At 50.5% G+C, this 20,494-nt stretch overlaps 6 protein-coding genes across 6 annotated transcripts; 1 reads left to right on the top strand and 5 right to left on the bottom strand.

Annotated features, from left to right (window-relative positions):
* Positions 1 to 1,977: 1,977 nt before the first annotated feature.
* ASPACDRAFT_1857335 (Zn(II)2Cys6 transcription factor) lies at positions 1,978 to 3,502 on the bottom strand. The gene is made up of 2 exons (XM_020197540.1): positions 2,346 to 3,502; positions 1,978 to 2,264 (listed from the first exon to the last, which is right to left on the bottom strand). Exons 1-2 carry the CDS (start codon positions 3,494 to 3,496, stop codon positions 2,231 to 2,233), a joined length of 1,185 nt encoding a protein of 394 aa, XP_020055182.1. The 5' UTR covers positions 3,497 to 3,502; the 3' UTR covers positions 1,978 to 2,230.
* Positions 3,503 to 3,960: 458 nt separating this feature from the next.
* On the top strand, positions 3,961 to 4,988 carry ASPACDRAFT_44468 (RTA1 domain-containing protein; the record flags this gene model as incomplete). Its single annotated transcript, XM_020201421.1, has 3 exons — positions 3,961 to 4,129; positions 4,199 to 4,447; positions 4,537 to 4,988. The coding sequence occupies 3 exons, from the start codon at positions 3,961 to 3,963 to the stop codon at positions 4,986 to 4,988; spliced, it is 870 nt and encodes a 289-aa protein (XP_020055181.1).
* Positions 4,989 to 5,764: 776 nt separating this feature from the next.
* ASPACDRAFT_79629 (uncharacterized protein) lies at positions 5,765 to 7,197 on the bottom strand. Its single transcript, XM_020205457.1, has one exon. It carries the CDS (start codon positions 7,129 to 7,131, stop codon positions 6,079 to 6,081), a length of 1,053 nt encoding a protein of 350 aa, XP_020055180.1. The 5' UTR covers positions 7,132 to 7,197; the 3' UTR covers positions 5,765 to 6,078.
* A 4,226-nt stretch (positions 7,198 to 11,423) lies between these two features.
* On the bottom strand, positions 11,424 to 13,667 carry ASPACDRAFT_53050 (uncharacterized protein; the record flags this gene model as incomplete). Its single annotated transcript, XM_020202686.1, has 3 exons — positions 11,424 to 13,025; positions 13,079 to 13,560; positions 13,610 to 13,667. 3 exons carry the CDS (start codon positions 13,665 to 13,667, stop codon positions 11,424 to 11,426), a joined length of 2,142 nt encoding a protein of 713 aa, XP_020055179.1.
* A 1,814-nt stretch (positions 13,668 to 15,481) lies between these two features.
* ASPACDRAFT_30969 (uncharacterized protein) lies at positions 15,482 to 17,293 on the bottom strand (the record flags this gene model as incomplete). The annotated part of the gene is made up of 5 exons (XM_020199775.1): positions 15,482 to 15,655; positions 15,719 to 16,763; positions 16,816 to 16,875; positions 16,958 to 17,004; positions 17,078 to 17,293. 5 exons carry the CDS (start codon positions 17,291 to 17,293, stop codon positions 15,482 to 15,484), a joined length of 1,542 nt encoding a protein of 513 aa, XP_020055178.1.
* A 1,448-nt stretch (positions 17,294 to 18,741) lies between these two features.
* ASPACDRAFT_79626 (magnesium transporter CorA family protein) lies at positions 18,742 to 20,108 on the bottom strand. Its single transcript, XM_020205456.1, has 2 exons — positions 19,448 to 20,108; positions 18,742 to 19,392 (listed from the first exon to the last, which is right to left on the bottom strand). Exons 1-2 carry the CDS (start codon positions 19,963 to 19,965, stop codon positions 18,807 to 18,809), a joined length of 1,104 nt encoding a protein of 367 aa, XP_020055177.1. The 5' UTR covers positions 19,966 to 20,108; the 3' UTR covers positions 18,742 to 18,806.
* Positions 20,109 to 20,494: the final 386 nt, after the last annotated feature.

Below are 20,494 nucleotides of genomic sequence, written 5' to 3'. Positions count from 1 at the left end.
TCTGGCAGAGGCATTACCGGAAAGCTTTGCTCCATGCCACGTCCTTGTTATTCGTGCAACGCCTGCAATTATAGCAATGTGTGGCTTTCATGCCCTTTCTGACGCCCTGATGTAGTGGCAATGCCTTAATCCAAATGCTTGAATGGAGCCTCATGCGGTGGAACAAAGCCTTTGACTTCATCAAGCAACTCCAAGATAGAAATCGGATTCCATCCGCTAGCTTCTGGGAATCTGTAAGTCGGAAGCATGAGCATCATGATCGACTCTGACAGAGTAACAACCACATTGGGATCCCGGATCCGACAGCTGGGATCACAGGCCTTTGCGAAAAGCCCGATGGGGATGAAGTGCGGCTCCCTGTTCTTCCCAAAGAAACAATGGTGAGCACCCGGTTCACGATGTCCACCCTCACTAGCACGTTGCCGAAAACACCACCATGATGTTCGGAACAAAAGAATCCCGTACATGCTCCACTATCACAAGGCTCTTGCTTGTTGTGGATATAATCAAGGTACATCCCCTTTGCGCGTGTGAGCCTTGGTCACAACTGGCAATGCCAGTATCGCATCACGAAGGAGCTTTGGCGCTCCGCAAACAGTTCTTGCTTTCCGGATGAACAGTGACTTCGAGTTCGTTCACAAGGCTTTGCAACCTGTCCGTGCCCCTCTTGGTAGGCCTCTCTGCTCGACTACTTCTTCCGTTTCATGGTCCGGGGCCGCAGTCTCCTCCTCTTGATGTTTCTCAAGAACGTTCCACATTGCCCTTTGTATTGGGGACTTTGAAGTAAGTCCATGTCTAAGCCTTGAGAAAACCCGACCAAAAACGCGTAGAACACCTTCCTATCGCTCTCTAAACTTTGATTGCTATGCCATAATGACATCGTTATCGCGACCTATTCCATCGTGGACAGAAGGTCCGGAGAAGCAAGGAAGAGTTGCCTTTTTTTTTTNTTTTTTTTTTTTTTTTCGCAACTCATCGACCTATTTCGTCATCGTTAATGTCCTCATCCTCACGGTCCGAGTCATCCAGCAGCGAGTCACAGACATACGAATCGTACTTGGCATCTTCGTTTCGATTCGATGACCATCTTAGCCGCGGTAGAAACAGCTTCGGAACGGCTCTTTTGGGTGCGGCGTACACCTGCAACCTTCTGTGCTGGAGCCCTCCTCTTCGGGCTACTCTTCGCCACGCTAGGGTCGAGTTCTTTCTCGTGCACTGAATCTTCAGGCCTGCAAGCAGGCACGGACTGCTCTCTTGTTCTTCGTCTGTGTCTTTTCAATTAGACGTGATTCTGCCCATGGAAGAGGATTATACTCACGAACGAGACAACTTTCTGAATTTATCTTACAGCTTCATACAAGCCAGCTTGTAGTAGGGATTGTTTTCCGGAGAGGAAGAAGACGAATAACTGGAGGAAGAAGACATGGAGGTTCTACATAAGTCGAATTTAATAAGACGCCTACCTCTATTCGTTATCTTTCTTGTGAATAACTTCAACAAGCGAGCCAATGAATAAGACAATCACCTACTTTTGCAATCTATACGATGAATGACCCTACAATCAGCAAGCTAGTGAACAAGATAACTACCTCACTTCGTTGTATATGTTGTGAATATCTCTACAACTGGCAGGCCAGTGAATTCAAATAGATTAGTTGTATAATGGTCACAATGCTCATTTGGCAAGCATGCCCTATGCTCTGAGGTTCCACCAGTGGAGGATCTTCAAGTATGCAGGGCAGGAAATGCTATCTGTCGCAACAGGACTTCCCAGCGAGACTGCGCCACTAAGTGGGAAAGACTTTTTCTTGCCGCGCACAGCATTGCCTGCCTCGACAGGCTTTTCAACTTAGACCCCAGTCCGGTTATCATATCCCCTACCTCAGTACTTAAGGCAATTGTGCCTTGTTTCGGAAAGTTCTACAAGATCCCACCGGTGGGAGTAGCAGTAACCCGGGTCCCCTTGACCCCCCAATGCGCTGTCGAGGAGGGCTGGCCGGTTTGATAGCCTCCTATCTGCAAGCTAGCTGTACCAGACGAGTTAGCGATCAAGGTGCTCTGTCTCTGTACAATTGCAGGGCTGGAAATATGGCCGGGAACGGGGCATGTCGGCCTCCAGAGCCTCAGAGAATTCACCGGGGATTCTGCTTGTTGCGATCTTAAGTGCATGGGCTCTTTTGCAAGAAACCTCTTGTTCTCCACCCTCGTGCCACTGAATATTTGGCTCAAGTTACACATCAACCCTGAGCACGCCCGTAGCTTTGCTAAGTAGCTTTGTTACTATTACTATTACTATTGTTACTATGAAGGGTTATAAATGAATTGAAACCATTGGTGGTACTTACTCTGAGTCGAAGTAATGCTCAATGCCCTCAATGCGGTTGACCGCGTTCTGGGCCCATAAGTACAGGGAGCAGTCACCTGTTGTCAGACGATCGGAAGCAAGATTGACCAGATACTGACCCCAACCGTCCATCCACCAAGTATCGATGATGCGGCCAATGGCGGCACCATAATAGCCGAGCAGAACAAGGGCCATGGGCTCATCCTGCATCAGAGCATCTAGGAACTCCGACTGCACCACGGCCGCCCAACGCAGTAGAACGGATGCATTCTCCTTGTCAGCGCACATCTGGAGTACGCTCAAGAGACTCTCAGTGGCATGCACAACAGCAGGGGCTGTTGGTCGCTGATGGTTCGAGTCGAAGTCATGCTGCTGCTGTTGCCGCTGTTGTTCTTCATACACTTCATGCAGAAGACGGTGGAGAGCTGTGGCATGATGTTCGATGGATGTTTTCTCCTGCATCTTCTCCACCGTCAACAGACCGCGCATGCCTCCGCTTGCAATCCATGGGCGAGCCTGCTCCACCATGAACGCCGCCCCGCGGATAAGCTTGAGGACTTCGATGACGTCCGACACGGACTGGGCTTTGGGCTGGGCGTTGGGCCCGTGAGCCGCGCAAGCGAACATAATGACTAAGCAGGCGAATGCAAAAAGAGCGTGACAGTTATCAGGCGTCACCTGGCTGAGGAGGGGAGAATATAACGAGAGAGCGGTGTTATTGTGGGTCATCGCCGCTTCGATATACACCTGGCGCCGTTCGATGGGGCCGTAGCGGGTAAGGTGCAGCGCCGACAATGCCAAGAGGATGTGCATCAAGAAGGGGTGGCGTAAGGCCTCTTGCGGCACAAATGTCCGCAGCACCTCCCGGTTCGATTCCTCGGAGACCAGAGTCTTCCATATTGCTACATGCCAGTGGTTCAGAAGTTCGAAGTCGAGCATAGGAAGTTGTGTGCTGCTGTCAATCGAGGGGACAGCGCGAGTCGAAGGAGGCTGTGAGAGAATTTGAGGAGTGCCATCGCCATAGAAGGAACAATAGATGTTTCTCTTGCGACAGGGGCTGCAAATAGGACGCAATTCGTCACATTTGATTCGGCGCTTCTTACAGCCGAGACACCCATGATGCGATTTAGGGTGTGAGCGCCGTAGTGGCATTTCCAATGTGGAATCGGAAGAATGTGAGGAAGAAGATTGCGGAGAAATCGAAAATCGATGATGGCCTGAGATCTGAGGCAAGAAGGAAGCCGCCGTAAACTATACTTCTTTTGGTATAGATCTCGAGTGCACCCACAATAGAGCAGTCATCAATTGGTCGAGCCATCTCGCTTGTTGTTCTATTCTGGTTCGGTAATAATGGAGAGGGAACAGTACGTACCACCTTTAATGCCTTTGTATCCACTAATATGCCCCCTTTCGCAACGCCTCCATCATTTCCAGTGAGTTTCTATCTTGGCTCACAGCTTTCTTTTTGAGATGTGGAGAGTCGGCGCCTCCAGTATGGAGACTAGCCAATGCAATAAAAAGGCTGTTCATCGTCTGCATGTCTCGGCTTGAATCTCAAGTGCTCATCATCGCTGCAGACAACAAGCAGGGAAGGATCCTTGCACGAAGCAAGCAAGATGGTAGAGCTCGCAGCTCGCTCAGCATTTCGTTACTACTACTACAACCCCTCCCTCGCTGCAGCAGTCATTTTCATCATCTGCTTCCTTCTTACCTCGATCTGGCACACGTATCAATTAATCCGCACCAAAACATGGTTCTTCATCCCCTTCCTCGTGGGAGGATACTGTAAGTCGCCGCTTCTCTCTCACACACGCGCCCTCTATGCACGAAAATGACATCTGACCGCGTTCGCAGTTGAGTTCATCGGGTACTGCGCGCGCGCCGTCTCAGCGGAGCAATCGCCCGATTGGACGATGGGTCCGTTCCTAGTCAATTCTCTCATGCCGCTGGTTGCGCCAGCGCTATTCGCCGCATCGATTTACATGGAACTTGGCCGGCTGGTTGTGGTCCTTCATGCAGAGCAATACAGCCTGATCCGACCCAAATGGATGACCAAGATCTTTGTGCTGGGCGACGTGCTGTCGTTCTTGCTCCAGTCCGGAGGTAAGAGCTCTACCCTCACGTCACATTTGATGATCCCCCGATGATTCTCGCCCGTGCTAACGACCGACTCTTCCCCTTCTTGCGTACAGGCGCTGGTATGATGGCCGGGAAAACGCAATCCAGCTTTAAGACGGGGTCGAACATCATCGTCGTGGGCCTCGTGGTGCAGATCGTGTTCTTCGGGTTCTTCATCGTCACGACTGGCTTCTTTCACCTGCGGATGACGAAGCAACCGACCACATACTCGCTGAGCTCGGGAATCAACTGGAAGAAGCTGGTCTGGACGCTCTACGCAGCCAGCGTCCTAATCCTGGTGCGATCAGTCTACCGGTTGGTGGAATATATCGAGGGCTTCGGGGGCTATCTGCTCAGCCATGAGGTGTACCTCTACGTGTTTGACGCGCTGCTGATGTTTACCGTGATGCTGATCTTTCATTTTGTCCATCCGAGCGAGCTGAATGCGTGGCTTAGGTCGGGCGGGTTGATCAGTAAGGGTCTGCGTTTCGAGCGACTGAATGGGGATGCGATGCAGATTGCGTGAGCGGTCTTGAGTGCTTCGCCTCTATCATAATATGGATTCGGAAGACTGGTCGGTTGGTCAAGCCTTTTACCGGAACACGGAGTCATATCAATTGCAAGGTAGATGGAGCTAATCGGCAAGTGACTGCTTGCGGCGAAGGCGAAGGAAAGCAGGGGAAGGGAAATACCTCGAAGTGACCAAATCAGTTCGGTGGAGATCCAGGGGTTCACACCAAACACCAAGAAAAGCAGGTCGACCGGCCAAACACAGAACAACCGGCCAAAATGCAAACGAACTACTCAGGTGCAGGGTACAGAAGCGTCAGGATCTGGAGGATTTCCAAGGACTTGGCGAAAACACCAAGAAACCAACGCCAACCAGTCATCTCCCAGGGACCGAAGGTTTCATGTGGGCAATTGGAAAGAGATTCATGTAGATAGAATACCGCAGTCACCCCGGTTGGCCGTTCGCGACCTGGGAAGAGCCTACAGGGAGGACTGTATTCGGGGATAAGGCAATAATCAATCGATCAATCATAACGATTGCAAGCCGGCTCAGTTCCGGCAGTGCCATCTAGGATTCCTGCTTTGAATATCCCCTGTCTTCTCACCCAAGCCGCCCCAGCAAAACGACAAGCTGTAATTTCAAGGTCGAGTTTCTGCATTCAATAGGTTGGGATGTCCAACAGAGATACTGTTCATAGATGGTGCAGTGTGCCAGATGTTCATCATGATGACTAATAATAAGGGTCAAATGACTGGAGGCGTGTATTCGAGGAATAGATGAAGTACTTGTGAGGGAAAGTGATATTAACATTGTAGAGTGGTGTAGAGTATTAGGGATGGATAGTTACACCAACGAACAAACTATCTGCAAACAGGAAAGTAGATGACAGTCTAATCGAGCCCAAAATATGACCACATGAAAACGAAAGAGAAGGAGGAGGGGGTATGAATGTATGCTTTAAATACGGACAAATTGCAAGACCGTAAGCCCGGAAACCGAACAACCGAGGCCTTTTTCCCATGCACTAGTTTTTTTTCCAGACCGAAAATCCCATTCACGCTTTTACCAAATAATCAAGAACCCAAGTATTAAATCGAACACACAATCAGGCCCATTTGCCGATCAAAGCCATGATACCAGCACCGAACAACATGCAGAGGACCATGAAAGTCAGGCGCTTGTTGTCCTGGGTTCGGTGAGGGTCGAACAGGAAGTCCCGGGCCATCAACTCCACCAGGCCGGTGTAGATCAGGATACCGGCGGAGATGGCATCGAGCACACCGGAGACCACGTTGGCCGTGAAGGAACCCGAGTTGTAGGTGGTCCTGAGTCCGAGACCGATCGCCACAGAGATAGGCGTAGTCAAGCCATACAGGGCACAGAGCACCCAGGGGAGCCAGCTGCCCTTGCGGAAGGGGATGGCAGACATGCGGGCGCCGATACCGAGACCCTCGAAGGACTGATGGAAGACGAGGACCGGGTACAGAGTGGAGAACTCATCACCGACGACACCCAGATTCAGACCGATAATAACTGAGTGGAAGATGACGCCGAACTCAAGGATCAGGAAGGCGGCGATCTGTTGCTTGAAGGATCTCTCGATCCAGGCCTCGCTGGAGGTCAGCGACTCGGTGTCGGTCTCATTCTTGCGCCGGCTGGTGGCGGCATCCTTCGTGACGGAGCTATTGTCGGCGGCGCTGGTCATGATGGGCTCGGGATCCTCTCTGCAGATGCCGTACTTGACCTCGACGTAGCGCTCGGCGCCGAAGTCGAGGAGGAAAATGCACATGAGCGAAGTGAGAACGATGGCGGGGCACCATGAGTAATCCGCCCAGTGACCGGTCATGCCGACGCAGGTCTGCGGGCCGATCTCACCGTAAGCAGGGTCGAGCAGGTGGATAAAGGCCGTTGCGATGATGACTCCTGCACCGAAGTACCGAGCGAAGAGGTAGACATATAGGGGGATGTGCAGGCGAGGAACGCGCTTGGCAATCACGGGAAAGAAGGTGACTGCGGTCGAGACGATGAAAATGACGAAGATGGCGGAGATACGCGCCCCCAGGTGTCCGTTGTACTCGTTTTCAGCGGCATTCAAGTAACAGATCACATCGACTGGGTCGACAGTATCGAGATCGACATCGTTCGGGTTAAACGACATTTTGAATATGCCACGGAAATCTATGCGAAAATCTAGACAGAGAAAGCTTGTTTAGGAAGAGATTTTCTGCTCTGACTGTCTTTCTGAGCCGAGTCCGAGTCGCTCTTTATATGGAGATATCGCTGAGGATGGTGGGCACTCCATGGGGACCTTGTGGAATGGTTGCCCACACTAAAAGAATGGATTGCATTGTGGTCTCACGCGATCCAGATTTTGACAGAAATGACAAGGATTTCATGACTCGCACTGGTTATATTTCGGCTTTTCATCAAACTTCAGGATTTATTAGATGGTGATGCCCCTCTTCAATTGTGAAAGAAGTATGAACGAGGAAGGATGCGGTTGAGGGAGAATATCGGCAGGCCAGCATTGTTAGCCTGAGGAACAAAACCACAGCGAGCTGACAACAACCACAACAACCACCGGACAATCTCCGCCGTCACCTTTCTTCTTGCCATCCAACTGACTCAAAAGCCCCACCCACTACTCTTGCGTGTAGTACCTTGTGAGCAAACAGGCACAGGCCAACAAGGAGCGTGGGATAATAATCTCGCCTACCTAGCTACACCCACCGATTGATACGAAAGGCCCCATCGGTGCCCACCTGGTCCTCTCTAATCGCACCCAATGCTCTTACTGCGTCATGCGCTCGGGGACCTCCGGCTGGCCCGATGCTTTCCAAACAGGTCCCCAATTAGCGCTTCACTGGGACCCTGACAGGAACTATTACTATTGCATCGTTCGTCTCGTTATTACTACCTTGGAGGGGTGCAGTCTTCTCAATTCCACTCGCAGAGGGCAAGTGATTATGGCCCTTTCTCCCCACCAGGGATACGGCTCTCAGAATCGCATCGGCAAATTAACTAAGAGTTACCGAGTCGAATAAACAAGCAAGGAACAAGAATGCCTTGGCAAGTGGAAAGTCCAAAGTTCTCCCGAGAGCCATGTGCTCAGTGTCGCACTGTCAATCTAAACTCTCCGACCGCTACCCACTTGTTCTCGGGCCAGGGGCCTTTTGTGTCCAGTCGAGCATAAACTTTGGCCAGGGCCGACACCAATTCAGTAGCCTGCATAGGATACGGCGCTAGCTTGTTTGCCATGATCCTGATCAATCGACTATTGTGGATACCTTACTCATGTCATTGCCGAAAGTTAGCGAGGTGATGCCAAGGGAGGGTCTTGTTCACTGCTAGGTGCCTATACCCTCGTCTACCAATGCCAAGAGAACGTATACCCATAGGTCGTTGCATACACAACTGACATGGCATGTCAATAGCATGTGGCTCGACACAACGTGGTCTGCAGGGTCCCGTTGCATGCATTCGGAATGTATGACTCTAAGGCTTACATACTCTAGCAGACCACGACTAGCTCAATATCTACAAACAATTCACAGTGGATCTGGATTGATTTCCGATTTGGCAGTTCTGAAATATAGCAATTTTCATTTCAAAAGCTATCATACGACATTTCTTTCCGTTACGATCATACATCGACAATCTCTCCTTCCGCGTGGTTGTCCATACATCGCCTTCGCACCAGTCGACGATTTAATGTGCGTGATTCTCGGAACCGGTGAACTTGACATATCGGCTCGGGTGACTAGTGCATTAAATGCAATGCTTGCCGGAGTAGAGCGACGTAATCGAATTTAGTGCTAAATATCCTCGTTAAGCATTCAACCCGAAAGAATACGGAAAGGGGAGACCAACGCTGCAAGAGCTGCAGGAGCAGCTAGAGCAGTTGCCGGAGCAGCAGTTGCAGGAGCAGGGAGACATGTTGATTGAGGAGAGGGAGGCTTAAAAGCGCTTCCAAGAGATAAGTTTGAAAGTGGTTTGGATTCTTTGATAGAGTCTGATATGCTTGATGATGGAAAAGAGCCACAAGAGTCCAACAACACACACGCCCTATTTATACTTTCTCTGAGGTCCCCTGTGCCCGAATACCGGCGGCTTTCGCGGTCAGTTGCCGGTCAAGAATCATGATACCACTCATCGCGTCGGCTCAGCGGCGTGGGGGCAGTAAGAAATGCAGCGAACCAGCATGGGAATTGTGATGACAGGTGCGTCTCGCGAGTAGCTTTTCCATGCAGCGAGTCGAATAGCATCGCCAGGCTTGACTTTGACCAACCACCCGACCCTCATGGGCTGATTTCTTCCTTCTCCACCCAGTCCAAGAAGTCTGAGGGCCTAAAGCCACGCTAAGAGGTCAGTAACCTTGCCATCGCACGGGGTGGATTCGTATCCAGTGCGGACGGGAGCGGAAGGGAGGAGAGGGGGTGCGGATGATCATTATCATCTACTCCCTTCATTTCCATCCCACTCACCCAATGAGACCGATAGAGACAAGAAAATAAACAAAGCAGAGAGAACCTTTCCAAAAGGTCACTGAGTGTGCTCGAGACCCATGATTCTTATAAAAATGGTAGCTTGTGGGTGAGCACCTTGAGAGCATGAGCACCTTGGTGGCTCTCCGGCCTCAAGGTCCTCGAACCCTCACTAAACCCTCCGAGTTTTCACCCTCACGTTTCCCTGCTCTCCAACCACCTGCAGTGGCTTAGCTTACGCACGAGAAATCAGAGTTTTCACATCCCAAAGTGATAGACACAAATACTCACTATTTGGGTCTAGTTGCAGAGGTTCCATATCCCAGCTCATGTGTCTCCTGAGAACTACCAGCAGGTATGTCTCCGACGCTAGACTTCAGGATATACCCAGTCGTTTGCAAGCAGCACCAGAACCAAAGCCGAACTGACTCATTCAAGTGAGCCGACTGGAGGTATCTGGCCCATAGGCTATAGTCACTTGAGCATAGCACACTCCGAATGTCTTTCCTCCCTCCTTCTGCCCCCACCCCTATCGGTCATCCCCGGCGAGGAGGATATAGCCATTCTACTTAACCATGTGCCCTGAAACTGATTCTTCTTTCTTCTTCTTTGTGTACAACTTTACGCACTTTAAAGGCTAAATCGTGATACCATCGCCCAATACCTCCCACAACCAGTTCCCACCCTTCTCCGGCGGCGTCTACCGAAATCCTTTTGACTTCATCAACCTAATCACCAAGTACTCAGTAAAATAAGGCCTGAGAAATCACAGTTCTCTCACCCGTAAGCCCTTCATCACCTCCCGAGACAAAAAGCAAGGCAGCCAAGCAGCGAGAGTCAATCGGCCCCTTAGGTTACCGCACCTTGCTCGCCAGACTCCACACACACCATATACACCGCAGAAAGTAACCACATGCCCATGCAACCAGTCATTTTCGTTCCAACTGGTATGAAAATCATCTGATCTCTTGGGAAGAGATGATCAATATTGTTCTACTGCTTGATAGACTTCATTCCACGCTTAAGCCCCATTGATCCTCCTTCAACCAACCGAGAGGGAAGCCTGAAAAAGGCCCTTAAAGTCATGCATCAATGGGAGAACCCCAGAAAGGGACGCAAAAGATATCTTATGTAGAGACAGGTCTACCGCCTCTGATTTATCCTAATGTAGAGAGCCACTCAGATTCCTGAGAGGATGTGTCGAAAAGTGACAATGAGGATACAAATGACTCGTAGTCTTAGTACATCGTTTTAATGCCACGTATACCCAGCACGAGAGCATTATCGAAGCACCACTTGACAGGCAAACCTGTTCCCTCGTGCTGCTGGTCGCAGATTCTCTCTGCATTACTACGTGCTGAGTCAAGGACGGGGAAAGAGAGAGCGTAGAGTCACGTGGGCACCTCATGGGTCAGGGTCTGTACGAACTCCTCAAGCTGATGAATCCTTCACAAAGGTTTCATTTCGAAATCAATGAGTGAAGCGATATGCTTGCAATAAAACAAAGATAGAAGCGATACTGAATTGTATAGATTGAGTCTGTATGATACTACAGTACAATGCGCAAAATGCAAGCCGCAGATGATTTGGAAAGAGCCCGCCCTGTGCTTGAGGCTATTCGATGATTGCACACAAGGCTGCTTCTTGCTTCTTTGTGGTGAAAAGTGGCATAAATGGTCAGAAAGAAGCTATATACTTGGGGCTTTCAGCTACGATGAACATGCCAAAATGACTCTATCCTTCTCAAACTGTGTGAGCCTGGCATTGATTTTTCCAAGACCCTTCTGAGGACCCTGGGAAGCACACATGATCCCTCTTTCACTCATCAATTGAATGAAGCGGACGTCTTTGACAACAGTCATCTATCTATCCTCATGTCTCTCAACCTGTTCAACTTCATCCATCCCCCAAACTTTCAACTGAAAGTCTCACAAAACTTAAACCTTCCAATATACCAAGAAGGTGATTACCTCGCAAACCCCCATAGCGAGATATTTCTCATCAACCCTGTGAATCCCTCCCCGACCCGAGCCAAAGGCGCCTCGATCGCAATAGGCGCCCATACCAGACTATCCCCATCCACACCCAACCTCGTCAGAAACTCCATACTAGCCTCCTGATCATTCGCCTCCGATACCCGAAGAAACGTTCGATTCCCCTTACCGACCAAACTCACATCCGTCCAGACATCGACCGGGAGACTATAGTTCAGCGAGTACGCGTTACCACCGCTGACAAGGGTGAGGTTGCTGATCGACCCGTTACCGTTGAGAAGCGTGGAGTCAAAGCCAGAGAAAAGCGTTCCCGGCACTTGAGAAGTGGGCTTGACGGAGAAGGAGAGCGTGTAGTCTCTGCCTTTACTGGTGAGCGGCGTTTGCAGGTAACAATTATCGGAGAAGGTGATGGCTGAGTGGCGGATCTGGCAGTCGTGGACAGTGCCGTGGTAGTTGTTCCCTGAGAAGTCCTCGACGCTGGTACTGTCGTTCTGAGTAAATCGGTACTCGAGAATCCGCTTTCCTTTGCTCGAAATTCGACGATCCAGATTCTGCCCAGGAACAGCTGCGTGGAGTTTGTCAAATATGCTGTTATATTCAGCTTCGAGAAGATCGCCACCCCACTGTTTGTCGCCCAGGGCAGGAAGGACATCTCGCCATGAATAATATGCTTCCGAGACAGTGGTAGCATTGGGACCATAGTCGTTCCAGAGGGCGGCGATGTGCCCTAGCACACCCGGGCTATCACGGGGTGGGTTGTTCGTGGCGTTCTTTGTATCGAAGATGTTAGGTGCGTATGCGCCTCCAGCGGGGTTTCCATGGAACACTCTGGTCTTGTTGAGATACTGAGGATAACTCCCAGACCACTTCCCGACAATGTAGAATGCGTCGTCGGAGTTGAGAACATTGTATCCATTCTGGATGTAGTCAAAATAAGGATTGTCCTCAAAGAATTCCCAGTGCTGGATCGAAACATCCTTGCTAACATTGGCGCCTTGCGAAGGTGTGAAGGTGCCCCAGATCCGAACAGCTTTCCCAGACTCCGCCTGGATATAATCATTCAGTTGATTCACAAAGCCGGTGTAATCATCTACCAAGGAAGAGTTGTATTCGTCCGCCCCGAGGTGGACGGTCTTGCTGTGAAACCAGGGAAGGAGTGCTTTCCAGATGGTTTTCATGGTAGGAATTGTATCCGGGTGACTGATATTAAGCATGCTGAGATCCTTGAGACCCAGCTCCGGTCGCCATTGAACGATTGCTAGAGCGTGGCCCGGAGCCTCAATCTCAGGTATGATGGTGACACCCCGACGAGCACACTGCTGCTGAATCTGATCAAACTGGGCTTGCGTATATGACTCATTGGCGCGCCTGTTGAGGCCTGCGAGAGCTGGATCATTGGACCACGGGCGAAAGGATGCATACAGATCCAAGCTAGCTTGCGTTGAATATAGGTCAACGTTATTGTAGAGGTTGTCGCTAAGATGTAAGTGAAACACGTTCTGCTTGAAGAAGGACAGATACGAGCAAATCTCTACCAGGAAGTGAGGTGGGTAGTAATGGCGACCGACGTCAAGCTGGAGGGTCAGCTTTAAACGATTACAAGGTACTGTCGTGAAAGATCACTCACCATAACTCCTCGACTGGCCCAACCAGGCGCATCGACCGCAGAGCCATGCGGGAGAGCATGGCCATGGCCACCCAGAACAGCTGCTTGGATCACTGAACGCGATCCCCACCAGACCCCGAGAGGACTCGCTCCAGCAATAGTGATTCCATGGCTATCGACTTCCAACGCATATCCCTCCGAGGTCCACCGCCCAGCAACATCCTGAAAGCCGGTATGGTTTGCGAGAGTCAGAAAGATCGTGTTGTGCCCTCTGCTCCTATTGAAAGTGAGCGGCACATCCAGACCCAACGACGACCGAAGATCGTCTTGGAAAGTAGACGCGAACGCCTGGAGCGTCGGAGGAATCAATGTCTGGCCATTGTTGTCCACATGGTCTGAGTAGCGTGAGTCCACCACGATGCTTTTGAGATGATGGATGGGAAATGTGCCGTTGCCCTCGATGAATCCAGGAATAGTGGGCACTGTCAGTAACCGGCCGAGTCCTGCTTCGTGAGCGCTTGACCAGCTTTTGACAGAAGAGGAAGCACTCACCTGTGAAACTGAGAGCCAAAATCAAGCAAATGCTGCTGCAAAAACCCGTCAAAAGCATGGTGGTTGCTTGTGATATTTGAGGGAGCGATAGGCTTGCGCCACCGATGCTTAAATACCAGGGGAACCGGCTTGTTGCATCCCGGCGATGTCACCTGCCAGGCACCTGCCAGAGTCTGGCCATTATCTGCAAGGTTGCAACGATTATATTGAAGTGTATCTCTTCGAATAACCGTTCAAGGCCTGTAATTGGTGTAATACGTCAGCTATCAGGGATGTTTATCGCTGCCCCGCACCCGGTTGAGTAGTTGAAACCGACTAGAAATTAAAGCGCGGGTTGATTCTATTTCACTAGTCTTAGCGGGTGTGACCTTCTGTACCTTCCCCTCATTCCCATGTAACCAGCACAAGCTTGGCCGTTTCGCTCCTCTCGACACTGACCATCATTATCGTCTCTAGTGAGGAATCTCAAATTGACTGACTGAATGATTGATTTAAGCCTTATATCCGAAAGCAGTCCTCTACGATGCTGTTCCCGGGTCGCTAGCCGGTAAAGTAAGTGACTGCGGCGATCTATATACATCCAGGAGGACCCCGCCAATGGCCCTCATACGCCTCTGTCTGGTTCTTTATTATTTTATCCAAATCCTGACATCTGGGATTAGAGGGAATCAACCGAGACAGGTGGCTGGGGATTTTAGGGTTTCTGCTATCTGGATAAAATAATAGAGAACCAGACAGAGGCGTATGAATTTCGACATTTTGGCCGAAAACACCAAGGAACAAGGTATATGTAGAACATATGAATATATCAAGGCCATTTGATCAACCCAAGGGACCAGAAGCCCTCGCCTGGGTATGTAAGGGCCACTGGTGGGGTCCTCATGGATGTATATTGATCGCCGCAGTCACTTACTTTACCGGCTACCTCTATGCTAGGAACTTTATCGTTTTTAGCGTTTGGGTTGGTCATGAAAATGGTGGGAATAACAGCGAAGAATGTGTGAGAGAGAGAGCAGTAGAAAATGTAGTTGCTACCCGACCCATCCCTACCGATACAGTCCTGATCTGTTGCTATTCAATTCCTCTGCTTTGAGCCGGTGCCAGGGGTTGTGTCCCTGGCCCCCGAAAATGATGGTGCATGCAAGTGCCGTAATTGCCGTGTTTGAACGGAACCCTTTGCGTTTCTAGGGTATGCCTCGCGTGCGTTGAAGCTTTCTGCAGGATTTCCTTGTTCACCTCTGGATGATAACTAGATAGATTAGACTCAATGGTCCTTGGAGTGTATAAGAAATGATATAAAATAGCAACAATATTAAAAACAATAGACGTAGAAGTAGGCAAAAGCTTTTTGTGGATACAAGATTTGACCGAAACATGGTCATACGAATCAAGGAAACTCTGTACAGAAATGACCCAATGGCAAGGCTCTTTCCCAAGAAGAAAACCATATTACAACAGGACCAATTGAACTGGCGGTATATGCTGCGAGGGCTCATATCATCAGTCCATACTCAAAAGTCGCCGGGGCCGGGTATCGATACGGTGAGGCTTCAGGTAAAGTCGCTTTGGGCTTCCTTTCGGTCAGTGGAGTGGCGCGTTGGGAACTGGGTTGCTGTAGGGGCTCGTGAGGTCTTGTCGGATCGCAGAGTGAGACTTCGCGTACCGAATGTCATCGTTAGGCACTAACATGTCGCTGTTGGGCTCAGGGTGAAATGGTAAATATGGGTTTGCTGCTTAGTGGGACCGGTTGTGCGGCGGATAGTTGTATGTGAAGTTGTCGGGCAATTGTCGCGTTAGGGTTGATGACCTCCGCACGTGACGTGATCCTACCTCGGGTATCGTCGACTGCAAAGAATGATTAGAGTCCACCCTTCAGACTCGGGTTCCAGTCTTGTCGGGCTTCTGGCTGGTGTTGCTTTCGGCCAAGTAATCGTCTACAACTGCTCCTTCGGTGATGGGGCCGTGGTAGAACTTTTTGCCACTGATGTACCAGTAGACCAGGGCAAACAGCAAGACGAAGACCAGGAAGACGCAGGCGTAGTTCATCTTGAAACGAAAACTGTCAGCCATGTCGATATACCACCTAAGAAGAGAGCAAGCATGACTTACATTCTCGGCTGTCACCGGCCTTGCAGTGGGAAGGACGAAGATGATCGAAACGAAGAGAGTCCAAAGACAAGCCCAGGCATTGACGAACGGGCTGAGTTTGCCCATGTGCCAGGGTCCGCGCTTGAACTTGCCAAAAAAGAGTTTGCAAAGAATCGGAATACAGTAACTCCAGTCGAGAGCAATGGAGCACAGGGTAAACACGGCAGAAATCGCAGTGTAGGAGCCCAGCGCAATGAGATTGATCGCGATGCAAAAAAAGGTAGATATCCACACAGCATTCAATGGAGTTCCTGTCTTGGAATTGACCTGGGTCCAGACAGAGGAGAAGGGCAACATCCTATCGCGCGCGCAGGCGAAGACAGTCCGACCGAGAGCTTGCATGGCGGTCCATGTCACGAACTTGATGATTAGCAACGCTGAGACGGTAAAAATAATCCCACCCGTCTTTCCAAGACTATTATAGAAGATCTGCGCAACGGGCTGCTGTGTTGGCGAGCTCAGGATTCCACTCACGTCGCCCATGCAGAAGCAAAGGACGATGTTGAATACAAAGCCGGCAAGGTACGTAAATAGCATCGCCGAAGAGATAGCCCATGGAACCATGACCTCTGGATTCCGAATCTCCTCTGATAGATGCGATGCAGCATCGTAATCGGTGAGGCACCAACTCGAGGAAAGGAAGCCAAATAGAAAGCTGAAGCCAATGGGTTGCCATCCAGTGCTCGACTCGATATGACCGAAGACGTAGGAAGCGTCGTGCTTGTTTTCGGTCATAGCCAACAAAGCGATAGAGCAAGAGACAAGAACCAGGATGTGAAAGATGACATAGAATTTAGTGATCTTCTCCATCCAGTATGTCGAAAGGGAATTGATGAGGCCGGTGGTGATAGTCAGCGCGGCCATGACCCCGACAGTGGTACCGGTGGTGATTTCATAGTCAAAATCTCTAGCCATCGAGACAGCTGCGAGCAGCATCTGTGCTCCACCGTATTCTGAAGATGCTACACCACAGATTTGTCCCAGAAGGTTCAGCCATCCCGTAAGCCTAGGACAAGATGTCTCAGTACCCGGCATAGCCCGAGGAGCAAGCGGACGACACATACCAACTTATCGAGGGGACCCAATCCTGCGGGACCAATCTCGAGATTGTGAAATACCTAGAACTCGACGTTTAGAACTGTGGTTTCTTGTCTTGTCGGAGTGTTTTGTGGGGACGAAGGAGGTTGAGGTCGGACTCACAAGCCACCCGACGTCGGGTATGCTGAGGCTAATTCGGCAACGGAGCACTAGCATCCATGATAACCCTATCAGCGATGCGACACCACCAACATCGTGTTCAATCGACGGCACTCTACTCACTGCAAGGCACATGCAACCGAATCCAGAAATCAACCAACACCAAACGACAGCACTACTACCTCCGGCTTCCAAAGGATAGATCATGGTTGTCATCACAGTCGCGAACAATCCCGAGATGCTGACGGCGAAGGAGAAGGTAGAAAATAATCCGAACTCCCTCTTCAAGACGGGTTTGTACCCAAATTCCGCCGCAAGCTGAGCATCCGCATGGTCCATCGTCTGGGTCTTGTCCGGTTGAAAGGCTGAGCCAGGGTCTACTGCCTGGTCACTGGGTCTGATGCCCTCCATAATTAGCTGACAAGATTGTGCAGAGCACCGGAATTCTAACAAGGAAGACTGATGCTGACGGAAAGACCGGAAGTGGAAAAAATCTTTCTGCGTAATAATAATTTGCATCTAACGATTTGAGGGGCGTGGCTACTTAAGAAAGTTTTCATCATTCTTCAAGACTGCAATTCAACCTAAGATACTTTGGGAAAGGTCTCACAAGATGCCGGCGTTGGCCGATTAGAACTCAATAGATTAACAAGAAGTTGAACTACCTACTCGGAGTCGTTAAGCAGACAAGCCATTGGTGGGGTCTGATAAAGCCCCTGCCCCTCCAGTCCGCCCGGTCATTCGATGGTAGATAAGACACAGAGCAAGAACAGCAGTCAGTGAGTGAACAGTGAGTGGGCGGGCCCTTTTCCAGGTGCAGTGCTGCAGTTCCAAGTTCCCGCCAACTGGACCGCTTTCCTCAACCGAGTCTAGTGTCTGGGTAAGCGTTGCACTAACCACATTCCATACTATTCATATTCTTCTTCAAACTGTTTCATTGGCCGACAGGATTAGTCCGAGCGCCACGTGGAACTTTTTGTACACAGAGAGGTCACCCACTGGTCGAGGCTCCGAAAACTTCCACCCTTAGATGCTAGAAAGAGTGGGGATTCAAGACTCCCCGTGTTCGACTTTTTGGCATGTGATAATGGAGATCGCTTAGATTTTTTGTTGGGAACAGAACCCAAATGGTATCTTTCTGGAGACACAGGGGACCATTTCAGAATGGTTGAGAAGGGCTGCCAGAATTACACATTATAATCATGTAAGGTTAATGGTAATTCAGGCCAGGATTCAGGAAAAAAGAGCACTACGGAGTAGGGCACTAGGACAACTGGTGTGATGCAACTCAAGGATTAACGAGATGGTCGACTATCAATGGGCGGTTGCCATTGGTGCTTGATCCTTGTAATTTTGACGAAGCTGCAGCGAAAGAAATGCTTGGCTTCTTCAGGCAAAGCCTAGATAAGCACACCCAAAAGAGGCCTCGGTCGATTAGTGTAAGCACCACCGCCACCATGACCAAAAACCTGTTGTCCTGAAATTACCACATATTTTGATCATCGCAGAGCAAAAAGAGCCAGAAATCGTCATTTTGTCCCGGGCGGAAAGGCTCGCAGGGGTGTCGTCGCGGAATACGAGCAGACCCCGGAGTCTCTACTACGATAGCTTGGGGCTTCCCTTCCAATTAATAACTGTCGGACAAGGGTCATGGTTCCGTCTTGGCGCGCTCTGGCAGTTTGTGATGCCATCCGGAAAGGTGGTATGTTAGATCTAGACCTTGCCCTGGAATGCACTAGCTACGGTCAACAAATGCAACCAAGTACTGTGCCTACTGCGCACCAATTCAGAGAGCATATGTTGTATCTATGCACAACCAAAAATTAGCATATACAATGTGAATGAGGTATAGCTACAATAACTTCATTCGCTGGGCAATCAAGCAACACACAACAATAAATGCAACAAAACACCCCACAATCCCAAAGAACCACCCCAGCCCATCGGCATTCTGCCCCGGAACGGGCACATTCATCCCCCACAGCCCCGTGATCATATGCAACGGCACAAAGATACTCGCGAGGACCGTCACCTTGCTCAGAATCTCGTTGATGTTCAAGCTCAGCCGGATGTTGTTGACGCTCATCTGCGCCAGGAAGTTCGCCTGCGACCGACCAACAATCTCGTCGAAGTGGGACAGACTCGTCAGCGTGGTGACCAGATGGTCCTGCACGTCGCCCAGGTACACGATCATCTCCGCTTTCGAGAAGACGGCGTTCTGACTCTTCGCCTGACAGCGCTTGACGAACCCGTTGAGGACGTCGTTCTTCCCACTCAGGCAGTTGGTGAGCTGGGTGATGCTCTTGTGGAGGCGGTCGACCAGCGGGATGATGGCTTTGATGTCGTCGGCCCGGGCCATGAACACTTGATCTTCGATGGCGTCACAGTCGCGCTCCGCGGCTCGCATGTAGGGCGCGAAGCTGTCGACGATGTCGTCGCTGTTACGTAGTCAGTCTTACCAACTTACTCGTCGGGACAGGTAGAGAAACCCACATCAAGGCATAGCAAATCCATTCGCTCGACATGATTGATGGATCCTGCATCCGGTGGATTCGATCTAGCACCCGCGAAACATGGTTGCATCCCTTGGGCGAGAACGTGACGACGGCGTTCCTGAAGACGAGAATATAGAATCCGGCCGAGTCAGGGATGGTGTGTGGCTGACTAGTCAAAGACTTTATCCGCTCCAAGCTGTCGCCCTCCGTGGCTGACAGCAGGGTCTGGAACGAAATCAGATAATAATTCCGGAAGGTTTCGATCTTCTCACGTGGCTCGCGCGTGACGATATCTTCGGCCGTCAAGGGATGAATCGAAAGAGCTTGCCCAACCGCCTTGACATCCTCTTCGGAGGCGTCGCAGATGTCCAACCACCATGCGTCGGCTTTGAGGTCATTTAATTCTGGGAGTTGCTCGGACCGGTCGGCCAGGAGACCTTCAAAGGTGGAGGCTACCGTGACCTCTTGGGATTGACAGGAAAAGTGGGTGAAGCGAGGAGTGTCTTCCGGATGCATTGTGTGCGTTTATAAACTGGCACCAGGTGGCTAGGGAGAGTCGAACATTAGATTTTGTCGGATGGCAGGAAGGTCCGCAAATGTGGATATTCAACCCATTGACTTGTAGGCGTCCGATTTGTAGGACTGGATGTGATTCGGATGGCCGCAGACGATCCCATACGTGGTGTTGTACTGACAGAACAGCAGTATGACTTGAGATTGAGAAAAGAGGATGAAACTGTTTTGAGGAAAAGTCAGTAGGGAATTTGAGGGAGGTACCCCCTGGGCAGCCAGCCTTGTAGGGCTGAAAGGGTGTGGAGACTTTGGGGTCAAGGTGGAGCCGGCAAACTCAACTTTCGCCTTGGAAGCCCAGTCAAATTCATTAGATGTGGCCTCATGCTTGCAGAAAAGGGTCCCGGTTGGCTAACTCCTGGTTCCACCTTACCTGGCCAGGGAGTCGGGAAAAGCGGCAAAGATATCAGCCAGACTGTATAAATCCAGGCAGCACAATTCTCGACGTCAGAGTACGTGTATCAATCCTCTTGCC

The sequence above is a fragment of the Aspergillus aculeatus genome, assembly GCF_001890905.1.
Source record: "Aspergillus aculeatus ATCC 16872 unplaced genomic scaffold ASPACscaffold_10, whole genome shotgun sequence".
In the NCBI taxonomy this organism is placed as follows: domain Eukaryota; kingdom Fungi; phylum Ascomycota; class Eurotiomycetes; order Eurotiales; family Aspergillaceae; genus Aspergillus; species Aspergillus aculeatus.
Note: the sequence above shows the minus strand (reverse complement) of the source record. Positions and strands in the feature narration are given on the sequence as shown.

What these genes read in the sequence shown, in the direction of transcription:
- ASPACDRAFT_79626 (XM_020205456.1), bottom strand. Translation starts at nt 19,965, where the DNA reads ATGCATCCGGAAGACACTCCTCGCTTCACCCACTTTTCCTGTCAATCC. An exon ending in TGGATTTGCTATGCCTTGAT is followed by an intron (nt 19,393 to 19,447) that starts GTGGGTTTCTCT and finishes ACTACGTAACAG; the next exon opens with CGACGACATCGTCGACAGCT.
- ASPACDRAFT_79629 (XM_020205457.1), bottom strand. Translation starts at nt 7,131, where the DNA reads ATGTCGTTTAACCCGAACGATGTCGATCTCGATACTGTCGACCCAGTC.
- ASPACDRAFT_1857335 (XM_020197540.1), bottom strand. Translation starts at nt 3,496, where the DNA reads ATGCCACTACGGCGCTCACACCCTAAATCGCATCATGGGTGTCTCGGC. An exon ending in GAGCATTACTTCGACTCAGA is followed by an intron (nt 2,265 to 2,345) that starts GTAAGTACCACC and finishes AAAGCTACTTAG; the next exon opens with CAAAGCTACGGGCGTGCTCA.